The sequence below is a fragment of the Peromyscus leucopus genome, chromosome 10, assembly GCF_004664715.2.
Source record: "Peromyscus leucopus breed LL Stock chromosome 10, UCI_PerLeu_2.1, whole genome shotgun sequence".
Taxonomy (NCBI): domain Eukaryota; kingdom Metazoa; phylum Chordata; class Mammalia; order Rodentia; family Cricetidae; genus Peromyscus; species Peromyscus leucopus.
In genome coordinates this window covers 2,075,476-2,089,527 of record NC_051071.1, presented here as the reverse complement: position 1 = coordinate 2,089,527, position 14,052 = coordinate 2,075,476, and the positions used below count along the sequence as shown (strand labels likewise).

The following is a 14,052-nucleotide window of genomic DNA, read 5'->3' as shown; positions in this document are numbered from 1 at the left end:
AAACAGGTATGGCATTATTCCTAACCACAGGAGGGAGGGAGAGGGAAGGAGGGAGGGAGAGGGAAGGAGGGAGGGAGGGAGGGAGGGAGGGAGGGAGGGAGGGAGGGAGGGAGGGAGGGAGGGAGAGAGCTCACAGCTGCACGATGCTGAACAAGTTTATGGCCCCCACACTCAGCGGATTATGTGGTCGGAATATAAATACATTCATATTTACGATGGCAATGCATGATGCTGATGAGCATTTCTAGTATAATGCTGAGTGAGAATGCAGTTAAGTCCCAGCCCAGCGTCAGACAGACTCTTGCCCTGGGGAGGTGCCATGGGTCCGTCACTTTATTTCCCAGCTTCTCTAGGATGTGGTAAACACGGCTGTGAATGTAAACAAGCTGTGCTGGACCACTTCCCCATCCTTTTTTCCCCGTTTGTGTGTGTGTGTGTGTGTGTGTGTGTGTGTGTGTGTGTGTGTGTGTGTGTGGTTTTAGTGATGGTCTTTGGCTGAGCTGGCTTGAAACTTGCTGTGTAGACCAAACTGGTCTCAAACTGCCTCCAGAGTATGGGATTAGAGGTGTGCACCACCATGCCCAGCCTTCTGGCTTCTGAGAGCAGCACATAGAGACCTGGCCCTGACTCGGCTCAGCCCGCTGGAGACAGCCCGACCCTGGAGCTCCAGGGATTTGAAGGGTCAGCTTCATCAGCCCACTGCTCACCTTTGACAGTCCCCTGTCTCTACATCTGTCTCTATAACTGAAAGAGACAGGATGGTTGTGGGCATGAAATGAGACGTGGTGTGGCCACTATTAATCCAAGCACCCAATGAGCTCAGACACTGATCTCCATGCCACCACAGGCTACCTGTGGGCAAGATGTGGCTCAGAGACCCATTTGACATGCTCTCCAGTAGTTTTGACATTTACATACATCCACATGAAAAATTCTTGGATCTTATAAAAAGGTGTCACGACTAAATCGTGTCTCCTCAAGAGATTTGAAGTACGAGCTGTACTGCTGCAGGGTGTGAATTTACTTGGTCAGTGAGAGGATAACTATTGAAGAGGTCACACTGAGGCAGGGGAGGCGCTGAACCCAATAGGACTGGTCTCCTTAAAGATGATGTCATGGAGGATGGGGACGGAAAAAAAGATGTCATTGTGACCGGCAGGCACAAGGGCAACTGTGAACCCACATAGTGTAAGGAACACCCGCCATCACCAGAACACCTCAGAGCTGAAAGGAAATGGGCAAGGGAGACCTCCAGGTGCCAGAGGGAAGAAGCATGGCCTTATCAACACCTTGAGGCCAGGCTTCTGGCCTCTTGAACTATGAGACAGTAACCTTCTGTCATTCCAAGGGACCCATTTTTGTGGTACTTTGTTCAGATAGTCCTAGGGAAAAAAAAATAAGTAAGGATTTACACCTCCCTTGCCTCTTTGCTTATTGAGTGTAGCCCAGGCTGGCCTCAAACTCATCAGCTAGCTGAGGCTAGCTTTGAACTCTAGATCTTCCCACTTCCGCCCCTCCAGTGCTGGGGTTACAGCCATGCTCCATCACACTGAGGTGCGGGCTTACACTTCCCTTCAAACGGTGGAATGCCTAACACCATCGGCCCACCTTGTGCCAACCAGTACTCTGGGCCAGATGAGACAGTGTCCCCACCACTCCCGACTGTCACCTTGACTCCACCAGGAAGTGAGTCCTTGCCCACTTTGCCATCACACCTACACAGTTTTCCTTACACGGAAGTATTTCTCTACAACCATCTCTCTATCAGCAGATGGAGCCGGCAGGTGCCAGTTCGGGAAGGGGCAGACCCACCTCAGACAGATGGGCAAGGTGAGTGACACACAAACCATACCCTTCTTCTCAACCTCCGAGGAGGGCCTCTAAGTCTCCCCAGCCAGCTCTGTGCCCCCTTGCCGGGACACCTAGACTGCCCCTGGGAGAGAGCACACTGATGTTTTACAAAAAGAACGCCATTCTGCATCAGTCACCAAAGCTGCCGAGGTCCCAGAGCATGCTCTTAGGTGGCATAAAACAGGGTCAAACATCCTTTAAACCCTTCAGAAGGCCTGGATATTTATGCTTTTAATTTTGGACGCACATATCCCAAGGTCCAAACACAGAATTCCATTAGTAAGTTTTCCATGAATAAATTACCATATCTGGGTCACATTACTGTGCCGTAATGTATGTAGCCTTGAGACGGCCACACGAGCCTTTCTTTCAACAGCCAACACCCAGCCCTGTCACACTCCATCATGTCTCCACCTCTGGGACGGGGACTGGCCCTGTAGCCCTCCCCTGCTCTAAGACTGGCCTGCCCTAAAGATCCCTGACAGGCGCTATGGCAGGCTCACCTTGGGGGGCTTCAGGCTCTTCCCTCGATGCCTCTTGGAACGTAGCAGGCGCTCTCTTTCCTGCAAGGAAGCACACCCACCCGTCAGCACTGGCAGCCAGGTCCCCGCTCCACCAAACCACACAGTTAAGTCTCGGAGGTACAGTACACCGAATTACCTGCCTCCCTCTACCTGTGTGGGCCAGTTCACATCCTAGGCACCAAATTCAGAGTCTGGTGACAAGACATTTAGTCAGGTCCTTGTCTGGGTGCAGATCCCGCAGGAAAACATGCACCTTGACGGGCCATCCCATCATAAGCCAACCTGGACCATTCTTTGGGTGGAGAGGCTGCAAAGCCTAAGCAGTGTGGCCTCAGAGTGGTCCTGCTGGCCTTGGCAGCGTCCACAGCAGTGTGTGATGCCTGTGACTTTGGGCTTGGATACAGCCAGGCTAGCATCCCCCACAACCCTGCTACTGGCCAGGTGACCACGTTATTTTCTCTGGTTGTTTCTTCCAAGACTTGCTGTGCTGGGGGGGGGGGGCCTAAGAGGTGTCCTTCAGCACTGCTTAGTGGGCATCCTCTGCAGAAAGGGCCCCTGTGAGGTAGGGGTGGGAGAGCTGCGGGTGCCACTGTCCCCTGATGGGTCCAGGGCCTCTCGCTCTCAGCACACCCTCTTTTCCCTCCAGCAGGACAAAGCTGGGACTCAGCCTCAGTCGAACCATCCACCCCTCAGATGCCGGCAGCCTAGTCATGAGGCCCCCTAGCCCTGCTTCAGCTTGTCATTTTTCTTTCCACTCACTGTCTCTTTACCAATGTGTCTTGTCATCCTTAGCTGTATCATGTTAGCTGGGTAATGAAGCAAAGATGGATGGCTATACGGATAGTGAAAAGAAGAACGGAAGTGAGACGGGGGGGGGGGACCCCTTCCTAGGATAAAGTCATGGCTCCCCACCCTTCAGAGTCCTGTGGACGGAAGCTTCATGCACACACAGGTCTCGTGAGTAGTGTCCACTCTGCTGCTGAGATCCAACAAGGCTTACTGCGGGTGTGCCTGACTGCACCGATGCATGCCGTTTTCTGGAGAACACACCCCCTCTCTACTGTAGGCTCGCTCCCTCTCCTTTCAACATAACCAGCCCTGAACGGTCACAAAGCCCCCCCCCCACACACACACACACAGCCTTAGCTCGTCCTTCAAACTCTGGTCTGACAACCAAGTTCAGGTTCGCAGGCTCAAACTCCTGGTATGCAGTCGCTGAACTCAAAAATAAGTATAAGTTAATAATAACTCAAAGGCCCCTCAGAACAGATCCAGGCTGCCTCTTCACCACCACGGCAAGCCAGGAGCCCATTGAAAAGCGGGTTGCCATGGAAACCGTTCCCAGGTAGCACTGATCTCATTTCAACCAAGCTGAGGCTGCTTTCCGGAGCATCACAGGGGACCCAGCGCCTGAAGCTGGGCTGTCAGGGCCCACTCCTATCCTGATGCTCCATCTTGACTCCGCCTCTTGACCCTGGCCGAGAGTGACAACGTACCAATGAGAGGTCATCGATGACATGCTGCTGTTCCAGCACCTGCAGCCTCAGGAACTCAATCTCCTGCTCATCCCTGGTCAGACTGAGGTCATTCAGGGACGTGTGTCGCTTTAGGGAGGCCTGGGCAGACAGCTTTTCTTTCTGCAGCCAGAAGGAAAGAGGGCGCTGAGATATTCTCCAGTGTGAAGGACAGCACTGTTGTGGGGACTCGAGGGTCGGGGGGGACAGACAACGGGTCCCAAGATGGGAAATATACAGCTGCAGGCCAAGGACAAGCCAGAGATGTGGCCAGTGATGCTCACTGGAGGGGGGGGGGCGGGCAGGGCATGGGGCAGAGGATGTCCTGAGTGAGTCTTGAAAGCTCGAAGGCAAGACAGGCAAGCGGGGAGGGTGGAGACTCCCCACCACAGACTGCCCACACTCACACCTAGGACCCAGTCTTCTAAGCTGTGAAATGGGCCCTCCAGTCAATGAACCTGACGGCATCTTATACCCACCCAGACAACAGACACCAGTCATCCCTGGTGGAGGAAAACCCTGCCCCCCCCCCCAGCACAGCCCCGAAAGCAGTAACTGCTCCCGGAGGAACCCATGGGGCATGAGGCAGTCGCGGACTATAACCCATCCAGTGGATAAGCCTGCCCTATTGGTTCTGCCCTTCCCTCCCCTGGGGTAACTGAGAAACTGAAGAAGTGAAGACACAGAGGGGACGAGGCAGACATTCCGGCAGTGCACATGTAGAGATGTGGAGAGGAGCAAGGCCGGCCGGGGACTGATCCCACTGCTGCGGCGTCCTGGGAGCGGGGTGGGCGGGGATCATGGACCGTCATAGAGTGTAGCCAGGGGCGGGAAGCTGGCGGGTCCCGTGCTGGGCCTCACCATCTCCACGTTCTCCCGCGTGAGGCTCTTGAGCTTCTCCTCCATCCTCTGGATACTGTGCAGCAGGTCCTCATTCTTCTTGTTCATCCGCTTGTTCTTCTCCACCAGCGGCTTCAGCTGCACCTCCGTCTCCCGAGAGCGCTTCAGCTGCAGTGGGCACAGATACGGGTCAGGGGGCTGGATGGCCCCGTGGGTGGCCAAGCTCCACCGGCCGAGCTTCAACACTGCCCCCTCGGGACCGTGACCCCCCGGGGGTCAATCCAGCCACCTAGTTTTCCCTGGCCACTCTCTTCGTCAGATCACGGGGCAACGCCCTGCAGACCACAGCCCCGGGGAAGAGCTGAGCCACAAACTCCAAGCAGACAGTCCCCACTGAAGTGGGGCGTCCTTCCAGGCTGTCATTTGTTCAGCCTCTGGGAACCCCTCTTGTGCCCCTTTGGCCATCTTCACCCAAGCGCTCCCAACACCTATGAGGCAGGAAAGCTTTCTGGTCAGGTCCACCTTCTAAAACAATGCATGGGTCTAACGTGTGGTGTGAGGGCCAGACCAGTGAGGCAGAGACTGGTGAGAGGCCACAAGGGGGCGACAGGGAGCAGGAGCAGAGTGCTACTCCTTGTCCTTTTAAGCACAGTAAGTGGAATGGCAGGGCCGCTCACGCACAGTCCAGCTGCACAACCGTGCTCAAGATCTCAGCCCATTCCCATTCCCTTCAGCTGTAAAACTGAAGCAAGAGCCGCATCTGCTTCAGACTCACAATCAGCACCTGTCTTCGCAAAGCTGTTTCAAGGGACCAAAATTAGAAGCCACTGAAATGTCCCCATGTCGCCACCACACAAGTGGCTGCCATGTCACCAAGTCCTCACCATAAACCTGAACTAGCTCTGACCCTCTCAGATCTCTCGCTGAGGCCCCCCAACTACCCTGAGGGCCATGACCACCATGCTGCCCACCACAACATGAGCAAAGAGGTGGCCCTGTGGTCACTGAGGCCACAGTCACAGTCCTAGAAGAAGGAATCCAGCCTAGACGCTGACCCGAGCACCCACCCTCAGTCCCTGTGAATACTAAACACCCGGATGCTGTGTGTCAGGTACCAGAGGCATCACATGACCCGTGGAGCCACTTGTGGAGATCTACCCCTGCTCTCACCCCAAGAATGATGGCGACAGACCCTCAAAAGCAAAGACAGGCACGGGGCTTCTTAGCATTATTTACAATAGCAAAGAAGCCAGGGGCAGCCTGAATGGCAGGCAGGCAGGCAAGCTGGCTCACAAGCCATGGCACCGCCATACCACGAGGTCCAAGCCAGCAGAGCCCACTCCTAATCCACAGGGAGGGCTGCGCTGATGGATCTAAGCCACAAGGGCGTGTTGTAGAGCATTAACACAGAGGGGCGGGTGGGGGTGGGGAGAAAGAAAGATCTCACTTTGCAAGTGCAAAATCAAATCAACATCCTTTGGGATGTGGACTTGTTTATGAACATGAAATGTGTAGACACCCAGGTCAGGAATCAACACAGTGGGAAGTCCTGACTACCTCATCATTTCTACTTGAAGCCTGTGTGTTTTGCTGCCCTCATCAGTAAATTACCATGTGGTCATGAGTGTTTATTTAGCTCGTGAATATTTAGGTAAGAAGTAGAAACGCCATCAGTGTACAGTCTGACTCCGGTCATAGCCATCTGAAGCATGCCTCCAAGTACACTAGGAAGAAATTAATTTTGTTCCTGCTAAAGCTGTGAAGATACATTTCCCTCTGCAGCCAAGGTCAGAATGAGCATCAAGATCATGAGGCTTTGGCCAAAAAGTCTATGTGTTAACAATGGAAATTAGCTTAGCTGGGGCCAGCAAGATGGCTCAGCAGGTAAAGGCTTGCTGCCAAGTGTGATGACCTGAACCCATTCCCAGACCCACAGAGTGAAAGAAGAGAGCCAGGTCACCAGAGCTGTTCTCTGACCTCTACAAGGGTATATGGCACACACAAGAAAGAAAGAAAAAGAAGAAAGAAAGAAAGAAAGAAAGAAAGAAAGAAAGAAAGAAAGAAAGAAAGAAAGAAAGAAAGAAAGAAAGAAAGAAAGAGAGAGAGAAGGAGGGAGGGAGGGAAGGAGGGAGGGAAGGAGGGAGGGAAGGAGGGAGGAGAGAAAGAAAGAACATTAAAAATAAAATAAGTTTAGCTGTTTCTATAGCAGAATTAAGCATATTCATGCACATACTAGTTTTACTAAAGACTTATTTTAAACTGTAAGTCTGTTCATTTCACACACACACACACACACACACACACACACGAACACACATACAGAGAGAGAGAGAGAGAGAGAGAGAGAGAGAGAGAGAGAGAGATCCGAGACAGACTCTCATGTAGCTCAGGCTGGCCTCACAACTTGATACGAGCTGAAGGATAACCTTGAACTTCTGATCCTCCTACCTCCACCTTCCAATGTTGGGATTAAAGGCTGGAATTACACGTGGTTTATGGGGTGCTGGGGAAGGAACCCCGGGGTTCCTGCATGACAGGCAAATATTCTAGCAACTAAGCTACCAGCATGCATGTTCATCACTTTCAAAAATAGAAATGTATCAACTTTTATGCCAAGTAAATAAAGAAAAAAAATAGAATTACCCATAACCACACCACCTAAAAGAACAGCGTCCCATGTCCTACACCACTACAAAGCCTGCCCTGTAAACCACTTGCATCCTGAAATCCACTGGCAAGGAGTTCCCCTGGCGGGGGCATCTGCTCCTCACGACTGCAGCATCAATCTGGAAAGCCCCCGCAGTTCTGTGCGGGAGGCTTTGGTGCTGAACGCCTGTGTCTGCTGCTGCTTTCTGCTGCTGTGAATATTACAGAAGCCCGCAGTGAGCACCCTCTCCTGCCCTCTCTCATTGACTTCCCCAGCGGTTTCTAAGGATGGATCCCTAAACAGACAATAAGCGGAGAGATTCCTTCAATGAGTGTGATATACCTGAGAGAGAGAGAGAGAGAGACAGACAGAGAGAGAGAGAGAGAGAGAGAGAGAGAGAGAGAGAGAGAGAGAGAGGAAAGTGAAGGGAACCAGGAGGCCCTCAGCATCCACTTTCTGCCCCTTGGCCTGGCCCCTTCCTTGTGGCCACAGAGGCCATGTGTCTTGGGCGATTACCAGTTCGTTCCTCTCATCGGCCAGCAGGGTGTTTCTGTCTTCCAGCTTCCGAATCACTGAATTCAGTTCAGCAATCTTTAGTTGAAAGCGTCTCACATCTCGTTCATCCATATGTTGATCCTAAAAATAAAAACTTTGAAGGAGCTCAAAAGATTCCATGGAGCCTCTGAAGACCCCGTGACAACAGATTGGGGACAGACCCGTCTAGAGGACTGTGTGCTGAACAAGGAGACAGACAGACAGACAGACGCGCCTGTCTTCCTGGGACACTTCCACTCAACCTGCCTGAGACTTTAAAAACCTCAGTGGGATTCAAACACCAGCCCAGGGAAGCGGAAGCTCTCACCTACCCTGCATGTCTTATAAAGACCCACCACATGTCACTGGTTTCTAGAACACGCTAGTACATTCCTCCACAGCAGGCTGTCTTGCTCAACTCTGAAATATCAACATCTAATGCAACATTCAGCACAGAGCATGATATCCGAAGAGGTAGAAAGGGAGGGAGGGAGGGAGAGAGGAAGGGAGGGAGGGAGGGAGGGAGGGAGGGAGGGAGGGAGGGAGGAAGGGAGGGAGGGAGGGAGGGAGGGAGAAGGCTTCTTCAGCCTCCTGTCTTTGCTAAGGGTCAGGTGGTTGCCCCCACACAGTCTTGCATGGCACTTGCTGCTAGCCCCTGGGGAAACCCGACTGGTCTCTGGATCTCTGACTTTGCCACTCTCGGGCTTGCCCAGGGCCCTCCTCCTTGCAGATCCCCAGCTGTGCACCCTGAGACTTCCGTATCTTTTTTGAGACTCTAGCCGTGGCAGGCTCAGACAGTCAGTTCTTCACCGATATCTTCTCGGTGCTGAGTACTGGGCCCGGCACACACTGAGTATCAGTAAAGGTGGGAAGGACCCAGGGAGGAAGGGGAGGGAGAAGGACAGTGTGAGAGGGTAGGAAAGGCCAGAGAAGGGCCGGCAAGCTGAGTAGCACAGTAACCATCAGAGGAAAAATGTGGGTAGATGGTCTTCTCTATGGCTAGCAGGGGCTACCCTCCCTCACCTGGCCACCCATGAGCTCTGCCATGTCACCAATGCCAGGGGGGAGCTCCCTCTTTGGGCTGCTGTGGTGGCGCTCAGCCTCCTTGACCTGGACCAGCTGCTCATCCAGAGCCTCCTTCTGCAGTAGCAGCCTCTGGGTCTGCCCAGTCTGCACGCCAAGCTCCTTCTCCAGGGCCAGGATCACCCGCTCCTTCCCTTTGATCTCGTCCATCTGGAAGAGAGAAAATGGGCCATCACGTGTTGGCTCGGGACCAGGGTGGCCTCATCCAGACTTTGGACGGATGCTGGGTCCACTGAACTGGGCATGGTCTGGACATGGGGCAGCGAGAGTCTGCAGCCCAGAACCTCGAATCTCACGGACACTGAAGACACAGAGCTCCAAGTCTGAGCATCTACAAAGTTATGGGCACTTCCCAGTACAACTCAGCCCTCCTCACGCCTCTCCACAATGAAGAAACACATGACATCCTAGGACAGCCCCAACCCATCTGATCCCTATTGGCCCCAAGCAGGCCAGCCCATCCTGCTTCCCCTCAGATAAGCTTCTTCCGGAGGTGGCTGCTCCTGCCTCCCACTCACTCACCGATACTTTTCTGGATGGCTGTATCCTACATGCAACTGAGGCAGACTTGTATGTCCCCAAGCCTAACTTCCCTCTGAACCCCAGAGTCACAGAACTAGCCACCTGAACCCTGCTTGGCCTCCAGTGGACCCCCTCTGCAGATGTGGGAAGCCCCCTATTTGGGTGCAGAGGGATACTTACACCCAGCCAAATCCAGCTTCCCCTGGGACAGTATGTCAAACAGGAGGCAGAGCTTAGCATGCCAGGCCAGACAGAGCAGGGAACGGCATTGACAGGTTTGCAGAGGAAACCCCAGGCCGTCCTTCACCTTGCTCACATGAAGGCAATAGGGAAGTCTCCCTGTGAGGACAAGGTCCTAACCTGAGTGTCGCCCAGAGCCTTCATCTTCTCTGGGATCTCCGGATGAGTTTTCTTTGCAAAGAACTGTTGTGCAACCAGATGCCACAGAACCATAGGCAACCCCAGGAGCTGGGAGAGGTGGAAAGGACCCATCTCCAGAGCCTTCAAGGCCACATGGTTCTGGTGACACCTTGAGTTTGGTGTTCTAGGGCTCTGGAACTAAGAGCCATCCCAGAAGACTGAGAGAGCTTTAGAGCTTCCAAGTTAGATTGTTGGGAGCATCCGGTCAACCACAGAAAGAAATTGGATTCTTACCAGCAGGTCACCAGCCTGTAGCCACTCTCTCGGCTCTACAAGGCATAGACCTGTCTTATGTTCCCTTCAAAGTCCTGAACAGACCTGATTCACCCATGACCACAAACCTGATCTCAGAGAGGCAAGTGTGCCCATGCTCTGATTGGCGGCAGAACCCTGTTGGCTCCTCCCGGCTCTCCCCTCCTCTCCACACTGCAAGACTGGATCTTCTGGAAGGCAGCCTGCCCCTGCTCCTCATATTCCAAAGCAGTGGAAATCACAGTGGGGGCAGCAACCTACCTCCATCTTTAGAAACTCAGTGGGCTCCACTGCTCTGCAAAGTTCGGGAGGTTCAAAAGCAGAGGCAGAGACCACTACTGCTACAGTCATTCTCACTGTCATCTTTGGCACTTGTAATGGGGTGAGCAGTGCCCCCCAAATGCTGTGCCAGCCTGCAAAGTCAGAGCATGGCTGGTGTTCTATAGACACCAAGGACTGGTGTCTATAGAACAGGGTACAGGTGTGGGGAGACGGGAGGGGTGAAGGCAGAGACTGGAAGGAGCTGGCCACACTCCATGGAGCACCAAGGATGGGCAGATACCATCACATGCTGGAAGAGAAGGGAGCCTATAGGGAGCATGATTCTGATGTCTTGATTTTGGATTTCTAGACCCAAGAATAGTGATAGAATTGAGTCCTGCTGTTGTCAACTATAAACCATGAACTTTGCAACCAGGACTTCTCTGGAGCAGCCGAGCACTGTCCTCAAGGGCTGCACTCCCTGTATCCAGGAAGCCAGATACAGCCAAGGAAGTTCAAGCCAAAGGAGGAAGCAGATACACTTGCTTAGATGAAGATGCCACACCCTCCTCCTGCCTGTAGGGACAAAGACATGATGGCTGGTGGGCCATGGATAAACAGCCATGGCACCAGCATTGAATTCCAGGGTCTTCTAAGGGGACAGCTGGGAGACATTTGTGTCCCTCGCCACTGTAGAGCCTCAGACAACCCCACCTGAGGACTCCCTGACTCTGTGAATGAGATAAACTATTCCCCCAGACCCCTGGGGATGTAGGGAATAACCTATCACACATGGCTACACCAAATCCTAACTCAGCCAAGGAGCCAGGAACCAGGGCAGGGCAGCACAGCTCCCCGATTCTCTTCTCAGTGTTGTTCCTAGGTCACTTCCTGAGTGTGTGAGGAGGTGTGAAGATGCGTCATCGTGATTGGTTTAATAAAAAGCTGAAAGGCAAATAGCTAAGCAAGAGAGAATAGGTGGGATTTCCAGGGAGAGAGAGGAACTCTGAGATGGAATCTAGGTGTGTGAGAGACGCCAGCGAGACATGGAGGGAGTTGGGCATACAGAATGGAGGAGAGGTAAAAAGTCACGAGGCAGACCAGGTCAATTTAAGCTGTAAGAGCCAGTTGGGAACAAGCCTAGGATAAAGGCCAAGCTTTCATAATTAATAATGAGTCTCCGTGTCATTATCCGGGAACTGGCGGCTCAAAAAGAAAGTCAAACTACAGGGCCACTGTCAGGGCAAGCTGGAATGGGCAGCAGATTGACGTGGGATGACAGCTGCCATGTGTGTGTTGACCCCTCCCATGTGGACCGCTGTGTGAGAGAGTGTATAAAGAGTGGGGACTGGGGAGGGGGCGTTTGGTCCTACAGTGGAAACAGCCCCTCAATCGCTGACTGCTGGTGTGTTACACTGAGCTGAAGCCATCTCCTTGACCCCCTGAACTAGAGGAACAGACTTCACCGGTCTCCTACCAACCACAGCAACAGGAGCCACTGGGTGTTTTGGCTCACTGAAGTCCCATGCTCTACATGATTATCTCATTATAAATGAGACCAGAGGCTCAGAGATAGTAAAGAATGTCCCCAGGGTCACACAGGGAACCAGAGGGGAGTCTACGTTCTCCCCCAGGGCAGACTTTACCCACCACTGTGGGTGTGTGCTCAACCTATGCCTGGTGCTCCAGCTCCCACCAGCTCAGGGAGGCTCCGCCTTCTCCTTCCTGCTTCCTGGCTTGCCTGGACTTGCCCAGACCTTCTGCCCTTCACACTCTAAGACTGGTGGATTCCTGGGCCTGAGTGCAAGTGTCATCCTCTGTAATCTCCTCGAAGACAGGTTTTGAGGCCTAACCCCACTCCAGGCTGGCCCACCGGTTCAGCGAACAGACTAAATTTAAATTCTTGAGTTTCTGAAACAGCCACCACAGTCTCATCAAAGCACGTAGCAGAATCCAAAGCAGCTTTGCGTGCCCAGGGTCTGGAAGGCAGCGGTAAACCATGAAACCACAGCGTCTTTGCGAGTGAGCGAGCGAGAGAAAGGCTCAAAGCCCAAACTGTGAGACAGAGCTCCCTGGGTGGCCTCGGTGACCGCCCTGGGGACCATTCCTGGGACTCCCGTACCATGCCTAGAGGTCTCTCGCCTTCTCACGCTCCTGCTATCAGCAAGGCTCTTTTGAGGGAGGAGGGGGAGACATGTAGCCCTGTCTCTCTGGAACTTTCTATATAGACCAGGCTGGCCTCGAACTCGGAGGTTCGCCTGCCTCTGCCTCCTGAGTGCTGGGATAAAAGGCGCGCACCACCACTGCTTAGCTTGTTTTGTTGTTTGGTATCAACAGATTTTTTTTAAGGACAGAGCTTCCAGGGGCTGGAGAGATGGCTTAGCAGTTAAGAGCACTGGTTACTCTTCCAGAGGACTGGGGTCTGAGGCCCAGCATACACATGGCAGCTCACAACGGAGATCGGACACCTCCTTCTGGCCTCCACGGATACTGCACACATGCAGTGCACAGACATGGCAAGCAAAACACCCACATACATGAACTAAAAAACAAACAACAGCAAGAGCAGAGTGTCTCCTGCTGCTGCTGGGAACGGACACACCTTGCACACAAGGAGGAATCGGAGGCCACCGGCGACTGACTGGCCGGCACCCAGAGACGCCTGGGCCATGTTCCCACCTCCCTCCCTTCCTCTCACTACTCCCTGCAGTGAGCAGCCTGAGTCTTTACTCTCGCCTTGTCGTAAGTTCGATTCCAAGGGGCCCCTGTAAGCTGTCATTCATGCCACTGCTCTGACCCAGGAGGCAGAGGTGAGCAGAGCAGACACAGGAGAAAGAGCATCCTTCCAGCTGTCCACACATGCCTTTGGCTGGTGGTGAGCGGGAGTCCTGCAGTGGCAACTTACCATAGCCATCCGGGGCACCACTGGGCACTGCCTCACACAGGGCCTGGAGTCTCATGGGGAACAGGACTGGTCCAGCCCCAGGATTCATAGAGCCTGTGTCCTAAACAGCAGATCGGCAAGAGCAAAATAGCAATTGGGAAGTGGGCAAATATTTTAGGTGAAAAATACCACAGTGGCCAGGCGGCGGTGGCGGCGGCGGCGGCGGCGGCGGCGGCGGCGGTAGTGGCACACGCCTTTAATCCTAGCACTCGGGAGGCAGAGCCAGGCGGATCTCTGTGAGTTCGAGGCCAGCCTGGTCTACAGAGTGAGATCCAGGACAGGCATCAAAACTACACAGAGAAACCCTGTCTCGGAAAAAAAAAGAAAAGAAGAAGAAAGAAAGGAAGGAAGGAAGGAAGGAAGGAAGGAAGGAAGGAAGGAAGGAAGGAAGGAAGGAAGGAAGGAAGGAAGGAAGGAAGGAAGGAAGGAAGGAAGGAAGGAAGGAAGGAAGGAAGGAAGGAAGGAAGGAAGGAAAAAGAAAACCACCACAGTGAAGATGGGAAAGAGCCTGGGTGACTAGGTGGCTTGGGTCTGGTCTAGGTGGGGTGCTGAGACAATCAGCCCCACAGAGAGGACCCGGGGTATGAAGTCTCCCTCAGAGGGAGCCTGGCCTGGGAGTTTCCCAGGGAGAAAAGAGCAGCAATGTTAGGCCTGGGGATG

General features: G+C 53.4%; 1 protein-coding gene across 8 annotated transcripts in view; it reads right to left on the bottom strand.

Annotated features, from left to right (window-relative positions):
- Jakmip1 (janus kinase and microtubule interacting protein 1) overlaps positions 1-14,052 on the bottom strand; it is a 122,529-nt gene that overhangs the window by 34,267 nt on the left and 74,210 nt on the right. For all 8 annotated transcript variants that reach the window (XM_028882352.2, XM_028882350.2, XM_028882351.2 and 5 more), the window contains exons 4-8: positions 8,934-9,143; positions 7,893-8,012; positions 4,751-4,897; positions 3,872-4,012; positions 2,355-2,414 (exon numbers count right to left, since the gene is read on the bottom strand). In XM_028882352.2, the coding sequence (XP_028738185.1) occupies positions 2,355-2,414; positions 3,872-4,012; positions 4,751-4,897; positions 7,893-8,012; positions 8,934-9,143 (678 nt within the window). The remainder of the gene's footprint in view (positions 1-2,354; positions 2,415-3,871; positions 4,013-4,750; positions 4,898-7,892; positions 8,013-8,933; positions 9,144-14,052) is intronic.